Source organism: Haliotis cracherodii, unplaced genomic scaffold (genome assembly GCF_022045235.1).
Source record: "Haliotis cracherodii isolate W230 unplaced genomic scaffold, xgHalCrac1.p SCAF_16, whole genome shotgun sequence".
Classification (NCBI taxonomy): Eukaryota; Metazoa; Mollusca; class Gastropoda; order Lepetellida; family Haliotidae; genus Haliotis; species Haliotis cracherodii.
The window spans coordinates 15,642,781-15,663,545 of record NW_027266271.1 but is presented as its reverse complement, the minus strand read 5'-3'; the positions used below and the strand labels follow the sequence as shown (position 1 = coordinate 15,663,545).

General features: G+C 39.7%; 1 protein-coding gene across 5 annotated transcripts in view; it reads left to right on the top strand.

The window, feature by feature from the left end:
• LOC139463871 (uridine phosphorylase 1-like) overlaps positions 1-20,552 on the top strand; it is a 46,684-nt gene extending 26,132 nt beyond the window's left edge. For all 5 annotated transcript variants that reach the window (XM_071245270.1, XM_071245267.1, XM_071245269.1 and 2 more), the window contains 8 exons: positions 367-484; positions 1,362-1,523; positions 3,924-4,038; positions 5,310-5,380; positions 7,546-7,684; positions 9,209-9,355; positions 10,614-11,822; positions 16,581-20,552. In XM_071245270.1, the coding sequence (XP_071101371.1) occupies positions 367-484; positions 1,362-1,523; positions 3,924-4,038; positions 5,310-5,380; positions 7,546-7,684; positions 9,209-9,355; positions 10,614-10,753 (892 nt within the window). In that variant the 3' untranslated portion in view covers positions 10,754-11,822; positions 16,581-20,552. The remainder of the gene's footprint in view (positions 1-366; positions 485-1,361; positions 1,524-3,923; positions 4,039-5,309; positions 5,381-7,545; positions 7,685-9,208; positions 9,356-10,613; positions 11,823-16,580) is intronic.
• The last annotated feature ends 213 nt before the right edge of the window (positions 20,553-20,765 follow it).

Sequence of the window (20,765 nt, the reverse complement as noted above, 5' to 3'; positions counted from 1 at the left end):
ACCCGGGTACCCACCGCCCCATTACCCGCTGTAGGTGTCAAGAGATAATTACAAAATGTCTGATTGGGAATAGTTTGACCATAGCCCTGGCACAATGTTTTTAGATACGCATATAAAATCTGGTCATGCATACACTTAAGTTGAATGACATTTTATCCTTATTCAAACATGGATACACTGGGTAGGGTCGGGTAATAGGGTGGTGGGTACCAGGGTAGTAAATTTGGACTCGTCCCAGTCCTATCCTGTTGGTACCCGGGTCCTTCTCAGTACCCACCCGACACGAATACCTGAGTGACCCGTCCCAGCCCTAGAACATACTCGCTCGTTTCACTTTCAATAGTTGCTTCTGTTGTGTTTTTTCAGAGATGGGCCTATTAAGATCCAGAATCCTCACATAGCCACCATGGAAGAAGACTATCTCTACCACATCGCTCTTGGCGACAAGACACATGACCTTCATGAGATGTTCAATGATGTCAAGGTCAGTTATCAGTATTTTCTAAAGTCTTCAGACTAAGCATCCAGCTCAAGCTGTAACTTGTTTGACTATTTATTAGGTAAATAGAAGTAACTATATCACACAAGTGTTTTGGGATGGTAAATATCCTGTATTAGGAAGAAACACTGTATTTACCAAGCATTATTAACTGCATTGAACTGGTGATCTTTCAGTTTGAAGAATTGATTGATGATTGTTTGTTATTTAACGCCAAACTCAGCAATATTGAAGCTGTATGATGGTGGTCTGTAAATAATTGAATCTGGATCAGACAACCCAGTGATCCACAAAATTGGGATCAATGACAAGCATCAACCACGTCAGTGAGCCTGACCACCAGATCCCATTAGTCGCCTCTTACGACAAGCATAGTCACCTTTTACGTCAAGCATGGGTTGCTGAAGACCTATTCTGCCCCGTATCTTCACGTGTCTCAGTTTGAAGAAGAAAATTACATATTGTATTCATAGATGATATTCTGTTAGTTGTATTGACTATTATTTGTCCACTAAATATGGTTTCTATCCCAGAATATCTTTCAGAGTAGAAATTCAATTTCCTAATGTTTAGAGTGTTTGAAATCAATGCTACTTCTGTTGGCAGGCATGGATAGCCACTGCGTTCAGTCTCTACAAAGTTGTTTCCCTTAATTGTGCTAGGATCTGCTGATTATAGAGGTTTGAATTCCAGATTTGTCCCAATTACCCGGTATTAACCCTGGTCTGTCAGCACACTGCATGTGCTCGTGGGTTTCACAAAAATGACAAGGATCTGTGTCACATTTATCTGACTAGCTGTGAAATGAATTATTAATTTTGAAGCACTACTAAACTCAACTGCTCCCTTGCTTCTCTTGTAGTTTGTATGCTTTGGAGGCTCACCGACCAGAATGCTGAAGTTTGCAGAATTTATGAAGGAGCAGCTTCGTATCAAAATACCTGCCGGGATGACACTATACAACATCGCCAATGGGTCTGACAGATATGTCATCTACAAGACAGGGCCAGTGTTGGCTGTTAGTGTGAGTATACTCAATACTGTGACATATTCCTTCAACAAGACAGGGCCTGTGTTGACAGTTATAGTGAGTATACTCTAAACTGTGGCATACTCTATCGACAAGACAGGGCCTGTGTTGACAGTTAGTGTGAGTATACTCTAAACTGTGACATATTCTATTGACAAGACAGGGCCTGTATTGACAGTTAGTGTGAGTATACTCTAAACTGTGACATATTCTATTGACAAGACAGGGCCTGTGTTGACAGTTAGTGTGAGTATACTCTAGTCTGTGACTGATGTTACATGCAAGTCAAGGCCTGTGTTGTCTGTTAGTGTAAGTATTCTCTAGGCTATGCTAGGTGTAGTATACAGGACAAGGCTGTGTTGTCTGTTAGTGTAAGTATTCTCTAGGCTATGCTAGGTGTAGTATATAGGACAAGGCTGAGGTGTCTGTTAGTGTGAGCATACTTTAGCCTGAGACAGATGTCTTGTCTGTAAGTGTAAGTATACTCTAGGCTGGGACAGATGTCATATCTGTTAGTGTGAGTATACTCTAGGCTGTGCCAGATGTCATGTCTGTTAGTGTGAGTATACTCTAGGCTGTGACAGATGTCATGTCTGTTACTGTGAGTATACTCTAGGCTGTGACATATGTCATATCTGTTAGTGTGCCTATACTCTAGGCTGTGCCAGATGTCATGTTTGTTAGTGTGTGTATACTCTAGGCTGTGCCAGATGTCATGTCTGTAAGTGTAAGTATACTCTAGGCTGTGACAGATGTCATGTCTGTTAGTGTGAGTATACTCTAGGCTGTGCCAGATGTCATGTCTGTTAGTGTGAGTATACTCTAGGCTGTGCCAGATGTCATGTATGTTAGTGTGAGTATACTCTAGGCTGTGCCAGATGTCATGTCTGTTAGTGTGAGTATACTCTAGGCTGTGCCAGATGTCATGTATGTTAGTGTGAGTATACTCTAGGCTGTGCCAGATGTCATGTATGTTAGTGTGAGTATACTCTAGGCTGTGACAGATGTCATGTCTGTAAGTGTGAGTATACTCTAGGCTGGGACAGATGTCATGTTTGTTAGTGTGTGTATACTCTAGGCTGAGCCAGATGTCATGTCTGTAAGTGTGAGTATACTTTAGGCTGTGCCAGATGTCATGTCTGTAAGTGTGAGTATACTCTAGGCTATGCCAGATGTCATGTATGTTAGTGTGAGTATACTTTAGGCTGTGCCAGATGTCATGTCTGTAAGTGTGAGTATACTCTAGGCTGTGCCAGATGTCATGTCTGTTAGTGTGAGCATACTTTAGGCTGTGCCAGATGTCATGTCTGTAAGTGTGAGTATACTCTAGGCTATGCCAGATGTCATGTATGTTAGTGTGAGTATACTCTAGGCTGTGACAGATGTCATGTCTGTAAGTGTGAGTATACTCTAGGCTGGGACAGATGTCATGTTTGTTAGTGTGTGTATACTCTAGGCTGAGCCAGATGTCATGTCTGTAAGTGTGAGTATACTCTAGGCTGGGACAGATGTCATGTCTGTTTGTGTGAGTATACTCTAGGCTGTGCCAGATGTCATGTTTGTTAGTGTGGGTATACTCTAGGGTGTGCCAGATGTTATATCTGTAAGTGTGAGTATAATCTAGGCTGGGACAGATGTCATGTATGTTAGTGTGAGTATACTCTAGGCTGTGTCAGATGTCATGTCTTTTAGTGTGAGTATACTCTAGGCTGTGCCAGATGTCATGTCTGTAAGTGTGAGTATACTCTAGGCTGTGCCAGATGTCATGTCTGTAAGTGTGAGTATACTCTAGGCTGTGCCAGATGTCATGTATGTTAGTGTGAGTATACTCTAGGCTGTGCCAGATGTCATGTCTGTTAGTGTGAGTATAATCTAGGCTGTGCCAGATGTCATATCTGTAAGTGTGAGTATACTCTAGGCTGTGCCAGATGTCATGTCTGTAAGTGTGAGTATACTCTAGGCTGTGCAAAATGTCATGTCTGTAAGGGTGAGTATACTCTAGGCTGTGCCAGATGTCATGTCTGTTAGTGTGAGTATACTCTAGGCTGAGCCAGATGTCATGTCTGTTAGTGTGAGTATACTCTAGGCTGTGCCAAATGTCATGTCTGTTAGTGTGAGTATACTCTAGGCTGTGCCAGATATCATGTCTGTTAGTGTGAGTATACTCTAGGCTGTGCCAGATGTCATGTCTGTAAGTGTGAGTATACTCTAGGCTGTGCCAGATGTCATGTCTGTTAGTGTGAGTATACTCTAGGCTGTGCCAGATGTCATGTCTGTTTGTGTGAGTATACTCTAGGCTGGGACAAATGTCATGTCTGTTGCTGTTTCTATACTCTAGGGTGGGACAGATGTCATGAACAATGAGATGCATACCCCTTTATGTTTCCATGACAGCATGGTATGGGCATCCCATCGCTCTCCATCATCCTGCATGAGATACTGAAGCTGCTGCAGCATGCTGAGTGTTCCGGGGTGACGCTGTTCCGCATTGGCACCAGCGGAGGGCTCGGTCAGTACTTGACAATAACCTTAGACACAAAACTGTCTCACTGCTAAGATGATTGTAGCGCCCATTTCTACACAGCTGTCTTACTGCTAAGATGATTGTAGTGCCCATTTCTACACAGTTCTTTTACTGCTAATATGATTGTAGTGCCCATTTTACACAGCTGTCTTACTGCTAATATGATTGCAGTGCCTTTTCTACACAGCTGTCTTACTGCTAAGATGATTGTAGTGCCCATTTCTACACAGCTGTTTTACTGCTACGATGATTGTAGTGCCTTTTCTACACAGCTGTCTTACTGCTACGATGATTGTAGTGCCTTTTCTACACAGCTGTCTTACTGCTTAGATGGTTGTAGTGCCCATTTCTACACAGCTGTTTTACTGCTAAGATGATTGTAGTGCCTTTTCTACACAGCTGTCTTACTGCTAATATGATTGTAGTGCCCCTTTCTACACAGCTGTCTTACTGCTAAGATGGTTGTAGTGCCTTTTCTACACAGCTGTCTTACTGCTAATATGATTGTAGTGCCCATTTCTACACAGCTGTCTTACTGCTAATATGATTGTAGTGCCCATTTCTACACAGTTCTTTTACTGCTAAGATGATTGTAGTGCCCATTTCTACACAGCTGTCTTACTGCTAATATGATTGTAGTGCCTTTTCTACTCAGTTCTATTACTGCTAAGACGATTGTAGTGCCTTTTCTACATATCTGTCTTACTGCTAAGATTATTCAATTACAATCTATGTCAAAGACCTAGAAATCTGAGAATAGCTGATTGAATGAAATGAACAGCTGGTTGTCTAAACGGTCTATAATTGTACTCGCGAATAATTCCTATAAGTCGACAATGAATAAATTTAATCAGGATAATAATGTAATTAGTAGATTATTTCAGTGGACAATGCTCATTATCCAATAATATACAAATATTTTTTTATTTTTTGCTGTGGAATAATTAAGTTTTCGAAAATAGGATATGCAAGGATATATCTATATTATCTAGTAACATTAATTACATCATAATTCTAGTAAAAAATAACAAAAATCAAATACAGTTTCCACTGTTTGAAGATGAAGTATCTCTGGTAATAAGCAAAATCTCATCACACTAAAAAAAATCTCATTGCATTTGGACCAGGAAAGATTTTTCTCTCGAACATAAAATTTCCAGGATCATCCCCGAATGTGATATAGATAAATATTGCTGACTGTGACAATAAAAACATTAATGCTTCTGCACCACTGATGGCTGTGTATTGGTTGGCAGGTCTGGAAGCAGGGTCCGTTGTGATCACTAGTGAGGCTGTCGATGGCATCCTCAGGCCATACATGGAGGTGGTGAGTACTCCTCTCAAATGAAGGTCGAGTATACGACTCAAAACAAGTTGACCGCCTCCGTGGTCTAGTAGTAGAGCATCTGCCGGGAGAGCGGAAGGCTCGGGGTTCCATCGCCAGTCGTGTCATACCTAAAAGACGTTAAAAGATGGTACTTGTTGACGTTGTTGTTACTATGTATGGCGCTCGGCATTAAGGGGCTAAAACAAGGACTGGTCGGCTCAGAGTCAGTATGCTGTGTCTGAGTGGGGTATTCATGTTGAACTGCAGCATGGTATCTCAGTGGGCTGGCACTATAAAATCAGCATGAGTCCGGACTAGTACCCAGTACAAGCAGCCACACATGCATGCACGTCGCTGTATGAGTGTAATAATCTTGAACCTGGCATTAAACCCCGTTTCACTTCAAAGAAAGTTAAAAGAACACTCACAATTGGAAGGGTATGTGTCGCAATATGTGTAGTTGACAATTGCCAATGTGGAGGGATGCAGTCACAGATGATAAGTCCAAAATACGGCCTTATTTGAATAGCAAGCCACGTCATATAACATCTTTTTGATCGGAAAGCTGGAACATCAATGTTCATATTTTAAAGGGTAAAAACGTCTGACAACCATAACTACTAAATAGACAATAATGCATCCAAGGGGAACAACTCTGTCCAATGTATATCAAGTGATTATGGTGAAGTGAAATTGTGTTTAACGTTGAGTCCAAGATTATTGCATTTATATAGCGACGTGCATGCACGTGTCTGTGGCTGCTTGTATTAGTCCGAACTCATGCCGATTCATAGTGCTTATGAGCCCACTGAGATACCATGCCGTAGTTTAACATGAATACCCCACTCAGTTACAGTATACTGACTCCAACCTGACCAGTCCTTGTTTTAGCCAATTCATACTGAATGCGAGGCAGGGTAACAACAAGTACCATCTTTTAACGTCTTTTGTTATGACAAGGCCGGGGTTTGAACCCCGGACCTTCCTCTCTCCGGTCAGACGTTCTACCACTAGACCGCGGAGACCGTCCAACCAGCCATGACCTTGCCATATCGGAAATTAATATTTCCAACAAACAAGACTGTGGAAATTAATTTCAAAATTAGACATTACAAGTTAGCCTTACCAAGCTCAAGTTCTGTTAAAATAGATCCAATTTATGTAATAATATCAACTATGGTACTTGATGAATTAATGTTGAAAGTTGATTAACTTGGGAGAGATAATCTGTTGTTCCTCGGGAGAGATAACATGTAGTTCTTCAGGAGAGATAATCTGTATAGTTCCTCGAGAGAGATAATATGTAGTTCCTCGGGAGAGATAACATGTAGTTCTTCAGGAGAGATAATCTGTAGTTCCTCGGGAGAGATAATCTGTAGTTCCTCTGGAGAGATAATATGTAGTTCTTCAGGAGAGATAATCTGTAGTTCCTCGGGAGAGATAACATGTAGTTCTTCGGGAGAGATAATCTGTAGTTCCTCTGGAGAGATAATCTGTTGTTCCTCGGGAGAGATAACATGTAGTTCTTCAGGAGAGATAATTTGTAGTTCTTCGGGAGAGATAATCTGTAGTTCCTCGGGAGAGATAACATGTAGTTCTTCGGGAGAGATAATCTGTAGTTCCTCGGGAGAGATAACTTGTAGTTCTTCGGGAGGGATAATCTGTAGTTCCTCTGGAGAGATAATCTGTAGTTCCTCAGGAGAGATAACATGTAGTTCTTCAGGAGAAATAATCTAGTTCTTCAGGAGAGATAATCTGTAGTTCCTCGGGAGATATAATCTGTAGTTCCTCAGGAGAGATAATCTGTAGTTCCTTGGGAGAGATAATCTGTAGTTCCTCAGGAGAGATAATTTGTAGTTCCTCGGGAGAGATAATCTGTAGTTCCTCGGGAGAGATAATCCGTAGTTCTTCAGGACAGATAATCAGTAGTTTTACTTCTTTATAGGACATAGGTTATATAGGGGGCAAATAACTGACACCTTGATTCCAAACAAGTTTTGTGTGATGTGACATCCTGGGGTTGCACAAAATACCTTGTGTATATGATATACATTGATTCTTACACATGTCTTGTATCAGTGAGAGAAAGGTATATCACATTTAGGCTCGGACACAAGTACGAAAAGGCATCAATACCGTGATCAAATATGACCTTGACCTTGCAGGCAATCATGGGCATGATGGTTCAGCTTCCTTCCTTCCTGGACAAGGAACTGTGTCAGGAGCTGCTGGCCATGGCGTCGGAGGACGACCATTTCCAGACCATCATCGGGAAGACCATGTGCACGCATGACTTCTATGAAGGTAAGACAATCTCTGTTCATGTTTTTGTTGTCTGATGCTGCAGTATCCCAGTTATGTGGCGCCGTTTTTCATAAAATAATCAGGTCTGGACCAGATGATCCGGTGATTGACATCATGAGAATTGATCTACACAATTGAGATACAATTGCATCAACCAAGTCAGCAAGTCTGACCATCCCATTAGTCGCCTCTTATGACAAGCATGGGTTTGCTGTTCAAGACCAATTCTTTCACCATCTTCACTGAGCTGGAGGTTATATACCCTATACTGAGTAGGATATACCTATTACCGTATTCGACATAATAAGCGCCCTGCTCTAATAAGCGCCTACGGAGATATTTGCTAATATATTGGCTAGTGAACAATCCCAGTTGGCACCCTTCCGATTGATCACTGTACACAAGACTTATTTTTTCGCGTATAATACGCACTCATGCACCGGTTATATTCACCCTTAATTATGGCAATTAAATTCTGGAAAAATATATCTGTGGTACATAAACATTTCAGGCTGTCAGCATAAACCACGAAATTTATCTTTCAACTCTGTTTTTTTCACCAAAATAATATTCTAATCAGAGCCCCCCATTTCTAATTTTGAGAGCGCCCTGGGCACTTATTACGTCGAATACGGTAACGAATATCTATCACCACTCGACACGATCTGAATTCTGTGAAGGGTAGATCCTTAGACCATGATGTGTACTTTACAAAGGTAAACTCCTGTGTAGGCCAAGAACAGGTGATCTCATTACCTTAATAGTCTAAAAATGCATGACTGTCTGAACTGAAAACTGAAAGTGTCAACCATTGTGTCATTAGCCATAAGTCCCAGCGTGCCTTAGCACTACGACTGTCTTAAATCTATGTTAGGGTATGGTAGTTACGATCAACTTAGCGCTATGACTGTCGTAAATCTATGTTAGGGTATGGTAGTTACGATCAACTTAGCGCTACGACTGTCGTAAATCTATGTTAGGGTATGGTAGTTACGATCAACTTAGCACTACGACTGTCGTAAATCTATGTTAGGGTATGGTAGTTACGATCAACTTAGCGCTAAGATTGCTTTGTACAACGGCAACGAAGGTGAAACTAATGTAAATTGTACAGGCTGCGGCTATGTGTGTGAAGCCAGAATGATGGAGCTTATTACGGAAGTCACTTTAATATTATTGATGTGAATCAAGCGCCCTTGTCCTTACTCCATTGTTAAAAAGTAAAGATCATTGTTAAAAAGTAAAGATCCGTGCAGAAGCCAGAATGATGGAGCTTATTACGGAAGTCACTTTAATATTATTGATGTGAATCAAGCGCCCTTGTCCTTACTCCATTGTTAAAAAGTAAAGATCCCCAGGTCCGAACAACAGAAAACTTCAAGGATCCCAGGGCCCCGTTCCACAAAGTATTGACTATGTATAACTGTTGTAAATCTATGTTAAACGCATGCAAGTTATGTCACCTTAGCTATATCCCAATGTAAGTTTTCATGTGTTCAGTAACTCCAGTGTCTTATTTCCTAGGTCAAGCTCGTCTGGACGGAGCGTTCTGTGACTACACCCAGGCAGACAAAATGGCGTTCCTCCGACGTATCCATGACAAGGGTATCCGCAATATTGAGATGGAGTCGCTCTGCTTTGCTGCCTACTGCCACAGGGCAAACATAAGAGGTAAACATCATTTTTACAGTCTAGTTATATGATATGGTTCTTTCCCACCATCAGAGGTGAACTATCATCTTCCCGAGGCAAGGGTGTTAACTGACTATAAAAGTTCAGTATCCACACTTGCTGAACAAGGCTGGAATTTCTGGGTTCAATGGTAGCACCACCAGTGGCTATTATGAGTTATGTCCCTTCTCTGTCCCTCCTATTGACCAGTAAAATTCCATCACTCATATCACTTGCATTTGCTTAAACCAAATGGCGACGCCCAGTCAAGACTTTTTCATCGATTATCAAGATCTATATTGTAATAAAACAGTTCTTACCCTGCAAAGTGCATCAGATCAGTTGAGCACCTTGATTAAAAACATGAAAAGATTTGCAAAATATCTATCGACGCCCAGTTGACAGTACACATGCTTTGCATATCCTGCAGTCGACAGACATCTGCACGCTGAAAACCATGTTGTTTACGAACCGGATGTCTAGTTCGTTATGCGATTTTGATTGGACTATGCAAGGACTCGTTTATCCAGCCAAACTGTAACTCCGCAATTCCAGCCCAGTTCGGGGGGAGACTGGTCTTTTTATAGTCAGTTAACTCCCTTGCCTCGACAAGATGTCATTATATTCACTGTTGTCATACAGTATGGTTATTCCCCACCATCAGAATGGTGTGCCATTGTACATGTTGTATACAATGTTGTTATTCTCCGTGATGTGACGCCTATGTACTTTCAAATTTGTCTAGAAGTTGATCAGGGGGAGGGGGAGGGGGCTTATTGAAGCAGGACACTTTATATGTGTTTTAAAATTAATGTAATATTCTAATTTGAGCAATTTACATGTTTCTTTTCATTCCCCATTTGCGATGAACAGCAGGTTCATAAGGAGAGACAATTCAACAAGTAACTTTCAATTCACTCCCTATGAGCTTATAAACATCAACCAACACTGGTCTGTCTTGACAAGTGGTTTGTTGTGTACAAGGCCCACGAAGATCCGGGGTAGAATAGGTCTTCAGCAACCCATGCTTGCCGTAAAAAGCGTCTATGCTTGTCGTAAGAGGCAACTAATGGGATCTGGTGGTCAGACTCGCTGACTTGGTTGATGCATGTCATCAATCCCAATTGTGTGGATTGATGCTCATGTTGTCAATCACTGGATTGTTCGGTCCAGCCGCCGTGACACACCGTGATATAACTGTAATACTGTTAAAGGAGCATTAACCCAACTCACTCCTCCATGTGATGTGACGTTCCAGGTGCTGTGATATGTGTGACGCTGCTGGACCGCCTGAACGGAGACCAGATAACCACGCCCCACAGCGTCATGGAGGAATGGCACAACCGGCCCCAGCAGGTTGTAGCCAGATTCATCAAGAAGAAACTTGGCATCAAGTGATGAGTGACACTCCATTAGACCAAATTACTATTTAGTATTGGATAATTCTCCTCTAAGGGGAGAGGAGGTGCTTTTCAGATCAGGGCCTCGATCCACAAAGTGATAATAACAACAGTAGTAGCGCTAACCTCGCTTTGTGGAAAGAACGTAATTTGAAATCTTGCCCCAAAGTGGTGGAAGCATGGGATAAATAAACCTTTTGGTGAAGTTCAGGGAGACCGATGAACACAATTCTTCAATAGTCCATCACTTGGAGAGATATAAACATTTGTAATGAAACCATTTAATATCTTTCTACGAAAGCAATTATTATTAATAATAAATCTGCTCCCATCATCTCCCTTTGGAAAATGTCTGAAAATAACAGTTATTTTGGTGTTTCTCATTACATGCCACATTTCCGGTGCATTATTACTTGTATTTGCCTGTGTGTAAGGAGTGCTTTATACTATATGTAGTATTATATATGTGTAGTTGTGATTCGTCACTTCAACTAGTCAGTGGATGTTGTATGCTAATGTTATTCATTGGCTTGTTTTTTGCACATCTTGGGTACAGGATGTTGGTGCTTGTTTGTTGTGCCATAGTCAAGCTCCTACAACTAGAATCTTAATATTTTTCCTCTAACCCCAAATGTGGTAATGTTCATACTTTTGTTTATGTCTTTGAGAATGCCATCATAGTCAATTTTGAAAAGGTTTATGACTGACCATGTTTTCCAGATAAATTTACTTTGTTGTTTGTAATATCAGATTGGTTCGAGATTGCAGACTGACGGAAAATCAATCAACTTCTCCCTTACATTCTTACTATATCAATTACATGATGGTTTTGATTAAATAAAAATTCAAATTGACAAACAAAGAGAGTAATTTAGCAAGGGTAAGTGTATTCGGCGTCACAACAGTCGTCACTTGTTTGTAAACATAACAGTCAATCGGTTGCAAGTTCAACTCCAAGCATGGTTGTGGTCATCTATCACTGTGGGGAGTTTTGACTGGTGGCAGTGATAGTACAGAGAGCTTCGCGAACGAGATATCGCTGTTGGGAGCTTGTGCCATAGTATTAGGTTCATTCTCCCCTAAAGTTGCACATTATGCATGAGTAATTGACCACGATGAAACTTATGAATGTCTTCATTTTTATTCAACATAATTAATCAATAAGGTTCAATGGTTACAGAGCTAAATTTAATGCATGCTAGGTGTGATATGTCCAAAGATACAACATAACAAAGTCGACCCTTCCATTTAGGGTAAAACCAGATACGTTACCTTATGTATTTATAGAACATTGTATTGATTGACTAATTAGTACATCCATTCATTCATTATGTTGATTTTCAGAACAATTGTAAACTGCAGTATGAAAGAACAACCACAGTGACCGCTATCTTGCTTGCAGTTACAAGGAATTGGTTGTAGTTTTCTCAATGAAAAAAAGTGACTTCACAGATATTGTGAAGTTCTACTCCTCTATGAATGCGACACACCTACATGCTTGAGAGTGTGATTGTTTTTACCATTAAATTAAAGTTCATTATCATGTCGATGATGAAACATGAAGTCATCGGCAATTTAGGAAATAATAGTGACCCAAATATGGTTTTAATAACGGTAACGTATCTGGTCATTATCAATGCTTTAACTGGTAAGACATAACAGTGAACAAATTGAACCATAACATTAAAATTCAAATGATAAGTATTTCTTTTATAATCACATTAGTATAAAATACTCACGTCTTGGTATTCAAGACAGTAGTTTCAAAGGAACATTAGGCAAAGTCAATTATTGCAATGTATCTGGCCTAACATCTACCATTCCTAACGTATGTAACATGCCAACTGGAACAAGAAAACACAAATGAATCATTTTTAGGCACTTTGTATTAAGAAAAAAGTTGAAAACATTCTATGCCGCATTTAACAAAATAAGAGTCCTACACCACATGGTAACGTATCTGGCTGCGAAATCCATTTGTTCACTTCGTATTTACAAACTGAAGGATGGATTCGAAATCTTCAGTTGACAATGTGCTGTACCTTTTTGACCTTCCAACAGGCAATGGCTCGGATACAGACATGATTATTTTACTAAATGGGATCCAGATTTCATCTGATTTTGAGGGCCACTGCAAATGGGTTTTGCCACTGGCGTCATGCTTGGACATAAATGTTATTAAAGCATCCGAGTCGGTCGCATCCACCTCAAGAACTCTACCTACATACCAGTGATTGTCGTAGGTAGCTGCAACAAACTCTCCAACTGTAGGAATGAATGGTGGGACAATCTCCAGATTGTTGGGTACAACATTATCTGATTCAGGAGCATCATCAGTTGAACTTGGTTGAATAATCTCATGATCACTTTCAACATCGTTGATGGTTTTCACTGGTTCAACCAGGGAACGTTCAGTCCATCCTTGACATGGTGTAGACCAGTGCAAACATCCCAAACAATAACAAGACGTATCCCGGATGCTGATTTTACCATCTCCAGTGGTCTTTACAGCATGGAGCTTCATGGTTCCTTTGAGAGGCTTAGTTGTCATCTTAGAAAGATACAACGTCGCTTCATCATAGTCCTCTTGAGTGTAGAAATGGTACTCTATTGATTTCTCATTTTGTCTTGCCCACTTGTAGAAGTCTCGACCATCTTGTATTGTTGTTTTTCCTTGCTTTATTGCTTGGGCTGCCATACGTTTACACGTGCCGCCAATGCCATCACACGGCCCCTTGCCATGGCCTGCCTCGAAATAATTCCACCTAGCTTCTATACCAAAAAGTTCAAAATGCTGTGAAATGATGGTGAATATAAACCGGTTCCTGTACTGGGAAGAGGGACTATCTGTCCAGTAGTGGATCACTTTGGCTTTGCTGAATTTGCTGTGAACATGTGGGACAAGCTTTTTCAATATAGCGAGTACAGCCGATGGATTATGATGATTCACATCCGACACAAATGCAAGATTGGTGTGATCACATGCTCCTTGCATTGATTTGTGGTAAATCACTACTGGATGGATTGTTGCTGCTGTTGCATTCCAGTATGCTGATTGGATCTCATCATTAGTTTGACGTAGGAAATTTTCTGCAAAGTCCATTTGGATGATAATGTGACCTTCCGGTAAATTCAATTTCAGTTCATGCAGAGATTTATACTGATCAGCCACACGGGCAATATGTTCCAAGAACATCTGATACTGCTGTAACATCATTTGAATAAATTGATCTTTGCTTTGAGAAACCTTTACTATTCTCATTTTTTTCTTGCCTCCAACCTCAACACTTCTCCATTCCTCATATTCAACTGGCACATCATCTTGAACACCTGTCAACATGTCCTTCATGTCATCAAGAGACACCGACCTACCAACAACTTCTGGATTAGGCGAGGTTTTGATACCTAGTGATGAGAGGCATTTGAGCTTTAAAGCCATATTCTGGTGCTTCGTGCACAGGCATTTGTTCCTTGATAACAGAGATGTGACTTGGATGTGCTTTGGGCGCATCTTACAGAAAGCCGAATAGGATATCCTTACATCAGGATAGTCAGCCAGGAACCGTTCATGTGTGTTACCAAGATAATCGTTCAAGATTCTTGTTTGTTTCTTTTCGCCATTTGATTTTGTAACATCCCTTTTTCCAGGCATACACCTACTGATCTCATCCTTCTCCAAAAAAGAAGTGATTTGATTTTGTAGTTCCATCTTCAAGTGTGTCAACCGTTGCCGCTTAGATGTAATGAGCAATTTCTTGCCTCCTGTTACACTAAATTCATGGCGTGTTATGCCTGTAGCTTTTGTAAGGTATCTAATACATCTATATTTCTTCACAATACGGCCACTTACAACTGTGTTGATGAATGATCTTTGCTTCTGTGAAGTGTTTTCCATGTGGGCAGCTCTAATTTCTGACACCAATGAGTTTCCAATCTGCAGCTGACGGACCACTGATTTTGGCAATGACCGGGGGCTAATCCCAGACTTTTTAATGTCATGTAATGTCTTGGACTTGGGAGTAAGAACCTCTTTGTTGTCCGATGTACATCCAGGTACCATTTTGTTTTTGCGCTTTAAAAGTCGTTCGTATCGTTTTTGGAAACGCCTTGAACTTTTCTGATGGGTTTCAAGTTGAGACTTCAATTTACAAATTTCATTTCTTGCCCGTGCCAGTGCCTTGGATCGTCGCATACAAGTCGGAGATCTCACAGGGAATGGAAGTTGCACAAGCAAACGGTTTGTCCCCCGTGATCTTGTCTGCGGAGATTTCAGAGTGGATGAAGTTACAGACTCAGATGTACTGGTGACTTCAGCTGATTGAGTAATATCGCTTGATTGAAGTGACCCATGTGATGAAGTTGGTTCCACAACACTGACTGCATTTGCAACTGCCTGCTTGAGCTTCTGCTTTTTCAACCTGTACCTCGTGGAGTACTCTTTATCTATGAGACGACGAGCTTTTAACTTCGCCTTTGACAGCATGCCAACAGGAACCCGATATTTGGTTTGTCGGAGCCTTTCCTTTTCCATATAAGCCATGTCATTTTGCTTCTTGCGATCCCGGTAAGCTTTTTGGATCTCTGCACGTGACTTGCCCATGATTGGCCTGAAATGAAGCATTGACATTATATAACATAACACAATTACATAAAATCATCTTAAAATCTGTTAAAATCCCAAAATCAACTGGTAATTGTCTTAAACCAAATACGTTACCAATGATACCAGATACGTTACCAGTGAAACCAGATACGTTACCATCAGTTATCTATCACAGCATAACTGCCCCTCAACGAAAATTAAATTGGTGCATCTACTTCAAATTAGTGATTGGAACAGCTGACAAAACTATTGTAAAAGAAGTTAGGTATACCTTCCTTTCAGTGCAAATGAAAGATGACATTTAGGTAGTTAAGATTAACATGGATACTTACCAAGTGTTGCCAAATTGTGTCTTGTTATTTCTATTGACAGCCGGACGTGTGCTAGCAGACGACATCTCATCAAATCACGCTGCTGCCGAGACTGTATAACGCGCAAAATTCAAATTTCCGATTTTGGTCACGTATCTGGTTGGAACGTATCTGGTTTGGCTAATAAAGGAATGTAAAAACTATGAAATGGTCCAGCGGTCAGATATTTTTCTATGTTTAAAATACGGCCAAGTGGTATGTTTAGTTATTCAGTGTAGTTATTCGGTAACAGGTGGCTCTATGTTTGGTATTGTGGTAACGTATCTGGTCAAAATCTCAAGAACCTTTCCTTTTCTCAGCACAACATTGACCACCAGTGCTTTTGACCGCAAGCTAATACCCAAGTGCTATTGCAACGATCTAGTCAATATTATAACCTACACAAACCCCCTATCAGCAATATCCCAATGTTTTCATGTATTTCTTAACAGGAGTCTCAAAAAGAGTAACGTATCTGGTCGGGTATGTTAAGACACAGAAATTGAAGTGAAAAAAATCCAAACTTTGCGGATTTGCGGCTCAATTGTTCATAAAACTTATTTATTTCAATGTTTATCCAAATCTAGGTACTTGCAGTCACAGATAATCAGTAAAACAATCCCACCAGGGCGTTTACACTGAGATACATGTAACCGGCGACACGATAAATAATGACAAATAAGGTTACGTTTGGTCATCATGTAGCTTTCATATCATCAATACAGGTGGATTTTGATGTGATTCTAATATATAGGGCTACCATACACATTTTAAGAACAATTTGCCATACATAACTCAGCGTGCATTTTTTTGATGACACAAAGACACCAAATTATGTAAATATTCAAACTTAGTGGAGAATGAACCATTAGTGCTGTGTCAGAGTAGATTATATTATACAGTTAAAACCTTGGGGCTCTGGAGATTGATGACCACAGACAGTGTTTCGTTAAGCATATGTAGACTAGCATTTAAATCTCTGAAATAGACATATATTTTAAAGATTTTTTTGTTACATTGTCTATTAATCATAATATAAAAAAGCCCAAAGAAATCTCTTGATTTTCAGAAACTGAAGAAATCTAGACTTGCCATATGATAATGTTCACTTATGTCTGTTGATGTAAACGGTATAGAATGACAATCTCTGAGGACAATCATGTGATAAGTACTCTGTATAACATCAGGTATGTTGTATAACTAATAATCATAAGATAAAACAATCATGCAGTAATCTTATGAAATCATGAAATCAAAGGGACCACAAATTTCAGTTGGTTGTAACTGTAGTTGGTTTATATAAGCATATATGTATACAGCAAATGTCGGGGACCAAAAAGTAAGTTTGTTATATCTGTCAGTTCCTTATAAGAAGCAAATGTTAGATGAAAACCAAATACTCTGGACAAATATGGTGCATTTACTTTTCACGGATGTGCTGACCAGACATCATACAAATTTGGGATAGAATGAGAAGTCACTTGATTTGGATTTTTGTATGACTACCAAGTCGATAGTTTGGGGAAACTGTAAAAGGAAAAAAAGGCCTTATTTTCAAACTGTGCTTGTCATCACAAGTCAGCCTTAAATGGGTACAGTTGAGCATGCTGAGTGTCATGGGTATTGTTTTTTTATATATATATATACTACTCATAAGAAGTTAAGAACACATGATTCTTTCATTTTACTATAGCTAATGTGTCCTGCTAGTGTTGGTTAACTTCTTGTGCGCAGTATGTCATACCATGAGAGCTTAACTATTGTAATATGAAAGAATCGATGTTCTTTACTTCTCTTGAGTAGTTTATATTAAGATACTGTTATTATTTCCTCTCACATGGTTTATGTGACCTGTAACGACTTTAAGTGTCAGTGTATCACAGAGCCAACAAGAATCATGTTTTAGTGTGTTAGTTCTTTGAAAACACGTTGACTTGTGGATTTCAAATTCTTTATTCTTTCAATGTGACGATTCAAGTACGTACAACTGCTAGTCACCCATGAAGATCTGGGGTAGGTCTTAAGCAACCCATGCTTGCTGTAAAAGGCGACTACGCTTGTCGTAAGAGGCAACTAATGGGATCAGATGGTCAGGTTTGGTGACTTGGTTGGTGTTTGTCATCATATCATAACTTTGTGGATTGATGCTCATGATGTCAATCACTGGATTGTCTAGTCCAAAATTATGTACAGCTAGTGTACACGTAGTGTTTGCTTCCCGCCAAAACTCTACAGCAATTGAATTTTTTTGGCATGAACCCTGGCTAAAATTAATGAGTATGCATTTATCATCAGCTGAATTGATCTATTTTGCTATTTTCAAATATTTTGATTTATCGCGTTTCACAGTTTGCATCGAGTCTCCAATAATGGCAGCTGGCAATTTAATCAACTAAAATATTGACATTCAAATTTACTGTTCGCCAGCAATGTCTTTCCATGTATACCGTTACTCTGTCACTATCTGCAACAGCTGTCCATATTTTGTATTTTGTCAATTCACAAATTCTTGTCAACAGATATTGGTGTCAGACATTTCATTATGTTGCATAAAATCAGAATCTGTTCTAGTATTTTTTGCTGTTATTGTTTTTCAGATTTGCAAACACATTTATAGTAACAACTTGAACCAATGTATAAAAAAAGCAGGGGGAGACATGTTTGTTTGTTGTTTAACACCGCACTCCGCAATATTCCAGCTATATGACAGCAGTCTGTAAATAATTGAGTATTGACCAGACAATCCAGTGATTGACATCATGAGCATCGATCCACGTAATTGGGATATGATGACATGCATCAACCAAGTCAGCGAGACTGACCACCGGATCCCGTTAGTCGCTGCTTACGACACGCATAGTCGCCTTTTACAGCAAGCATGGGTTGCTGAGGGAGACTTATGAGTAAAAACACGATCTAGCTTGTGTTGAAAGTATACAATTAAATTTCCCCATGTTACCTCATCACTAGTTCACAGGTATGAGTACACTTCAGTTCCCAATCACCTCATTCTCATTGGCCCGACATCAGGGGTCATCGTACTGACAGGGTGGATCTTTGCTCACAATATCAACCACTTGTTTGTCAGGTCCATACTTGATTGTTGACAGGTTGCCATCATATTGCTGGATTATTGCTAAATTAGAGTTTAACAACAAACAAAAATTTACCGGAAAAACTTACTCACAGAAAGAGGACTCAGTGGATAGTTTCAAAACCTACTTATCCATATTTCAAGGATAATGTCCACTGACTTGTCCAGAACACTTCGCAGTAGCTGCTTTTCCTTTTCTTTCGTGTCCAAGCATGCTCTCTAAATTCATGGTAAACCATTATAATATACTACTCAAAAGAAGTTACAGAACTCCTGTTCCTTTCATATTACTGTAGTTAATCATTCATGACATTACAGATCAACTTCAGTAATATGAAAGAACCAGGCGTTCCTTAACGCCCTTTGAGTAGTTTCCATTTTTTGGGTGGGGTGTAGGGTTGCAACGATACAGGAAGGTCACGATACGATACGCATCTCAATATTCTGGTCACGATACGATACGTATCTCGATACGCAATGATAAAAAAAACAAGACTTATAGCATGTCAAGTTTGAACCTTTCATGATTTTGGAACAGTCAAAATTATTTTATAATAACAAGACTACTGAAGTTGTTCAGCTTCAAAGTGGAACTTTCTCTAACTTTCCTTAAAAACAATTCAAAGTTCAAACACCTGAAAATAATTAATGTGCTCCACCAGTGATACAACGTCAAAGAATTTTGATTCAATGGTCGAAGAAATTGTATCTGAATTTTTTGTTTTATCAGGAATAATATATTCAATATCGTGTTACCTTAGTTGCAGCTTTTACTATATATATATTTAAAATTATAAGAACCACAAGTGTAGCATTTTGGTACTGGTGATTGCTGTTACAGGATATTTGTACGTACATGTATGGAACAATTTGACCAGTCACCCTAGGGACTTCCCGTGCTACATGTATTTCGATTGCGAAAACGTTATGTTGATATATATTAGCCAAATTGCCACAAATATGACTTTTGACGAGTCAAAGTAGGGCCTTTTTTCATATATGTATCCATTCTCTAGCAACTAAAGTTTGTTTCAATGTGACAAAAGCGGTAATCTGACCGTGGTTGCTGTATCTCTTCACACAGGATTTCACCTAACTTAATGAAAACAATATTAAATGAAATTTTGAGTAAAATTAATAAAATATACTACAAACACAAGTCCAGATATAAAATGAACACGTTTTAATAACAAGATAGTATAATAATGGTATTGAATTGCGTACTTCAGTTCGGACTTGCTGACTTGTATTTCCATTGTTATATGCTTGCGGGGATCAGCTGATAATGTTTAATGAGATGGGGAAAAACATCTGTCAGTGTAAAAACCTGAGCTTATTAAAAATGTAAGTACGTTTTTGGGAGCCATGCGTTACCGCGCACTATAACCAAGTTTGCTCGCTATTGTGCCTTTCAATAAACCGCAAACGCTGTACTTGAGATTTGCATTCCGTATCGTTGCGTATCGATAAATGGGCCCACGTTTATCGTATATCGTATCGTGGGTCAAGTATCGCGATGCATCGGAATATCGGTGTATCGTTTCACCCTTAGTGGGGTGGGGGTATTTCGATGTTGGTTATTGTCCTCAGGTATTGAAACCTTTTCATTTTGCCTTGTTGCTGTTGATGAAAGAGAACAGCTGTCAGGTGTTACAATGTGTGATACTCATCCTTAATCTGCATCTCTGTGATCTCGCAGTAAATATTGTTCTCAATTGTTGTTAACTTGAACAATAAAGTAATAAAACCATGTGGTTCTTGTTTTAATGTTGCCTCTCCCACGGTGGGGATTCTTGCACTGAGTAGGTCCCAAGTACTCTCTACTATTGTCAGTGTTAAGTAAATGGATATTGAGGGGAAAAAGACTTCAGGATAGGATTAATGCAGCTTCAAACAGTATTGTATTCAGTCTGATGTGTGGTGCAAGTCCTGGCCCACTTGCACAAAACGGTCTTATCGTTAC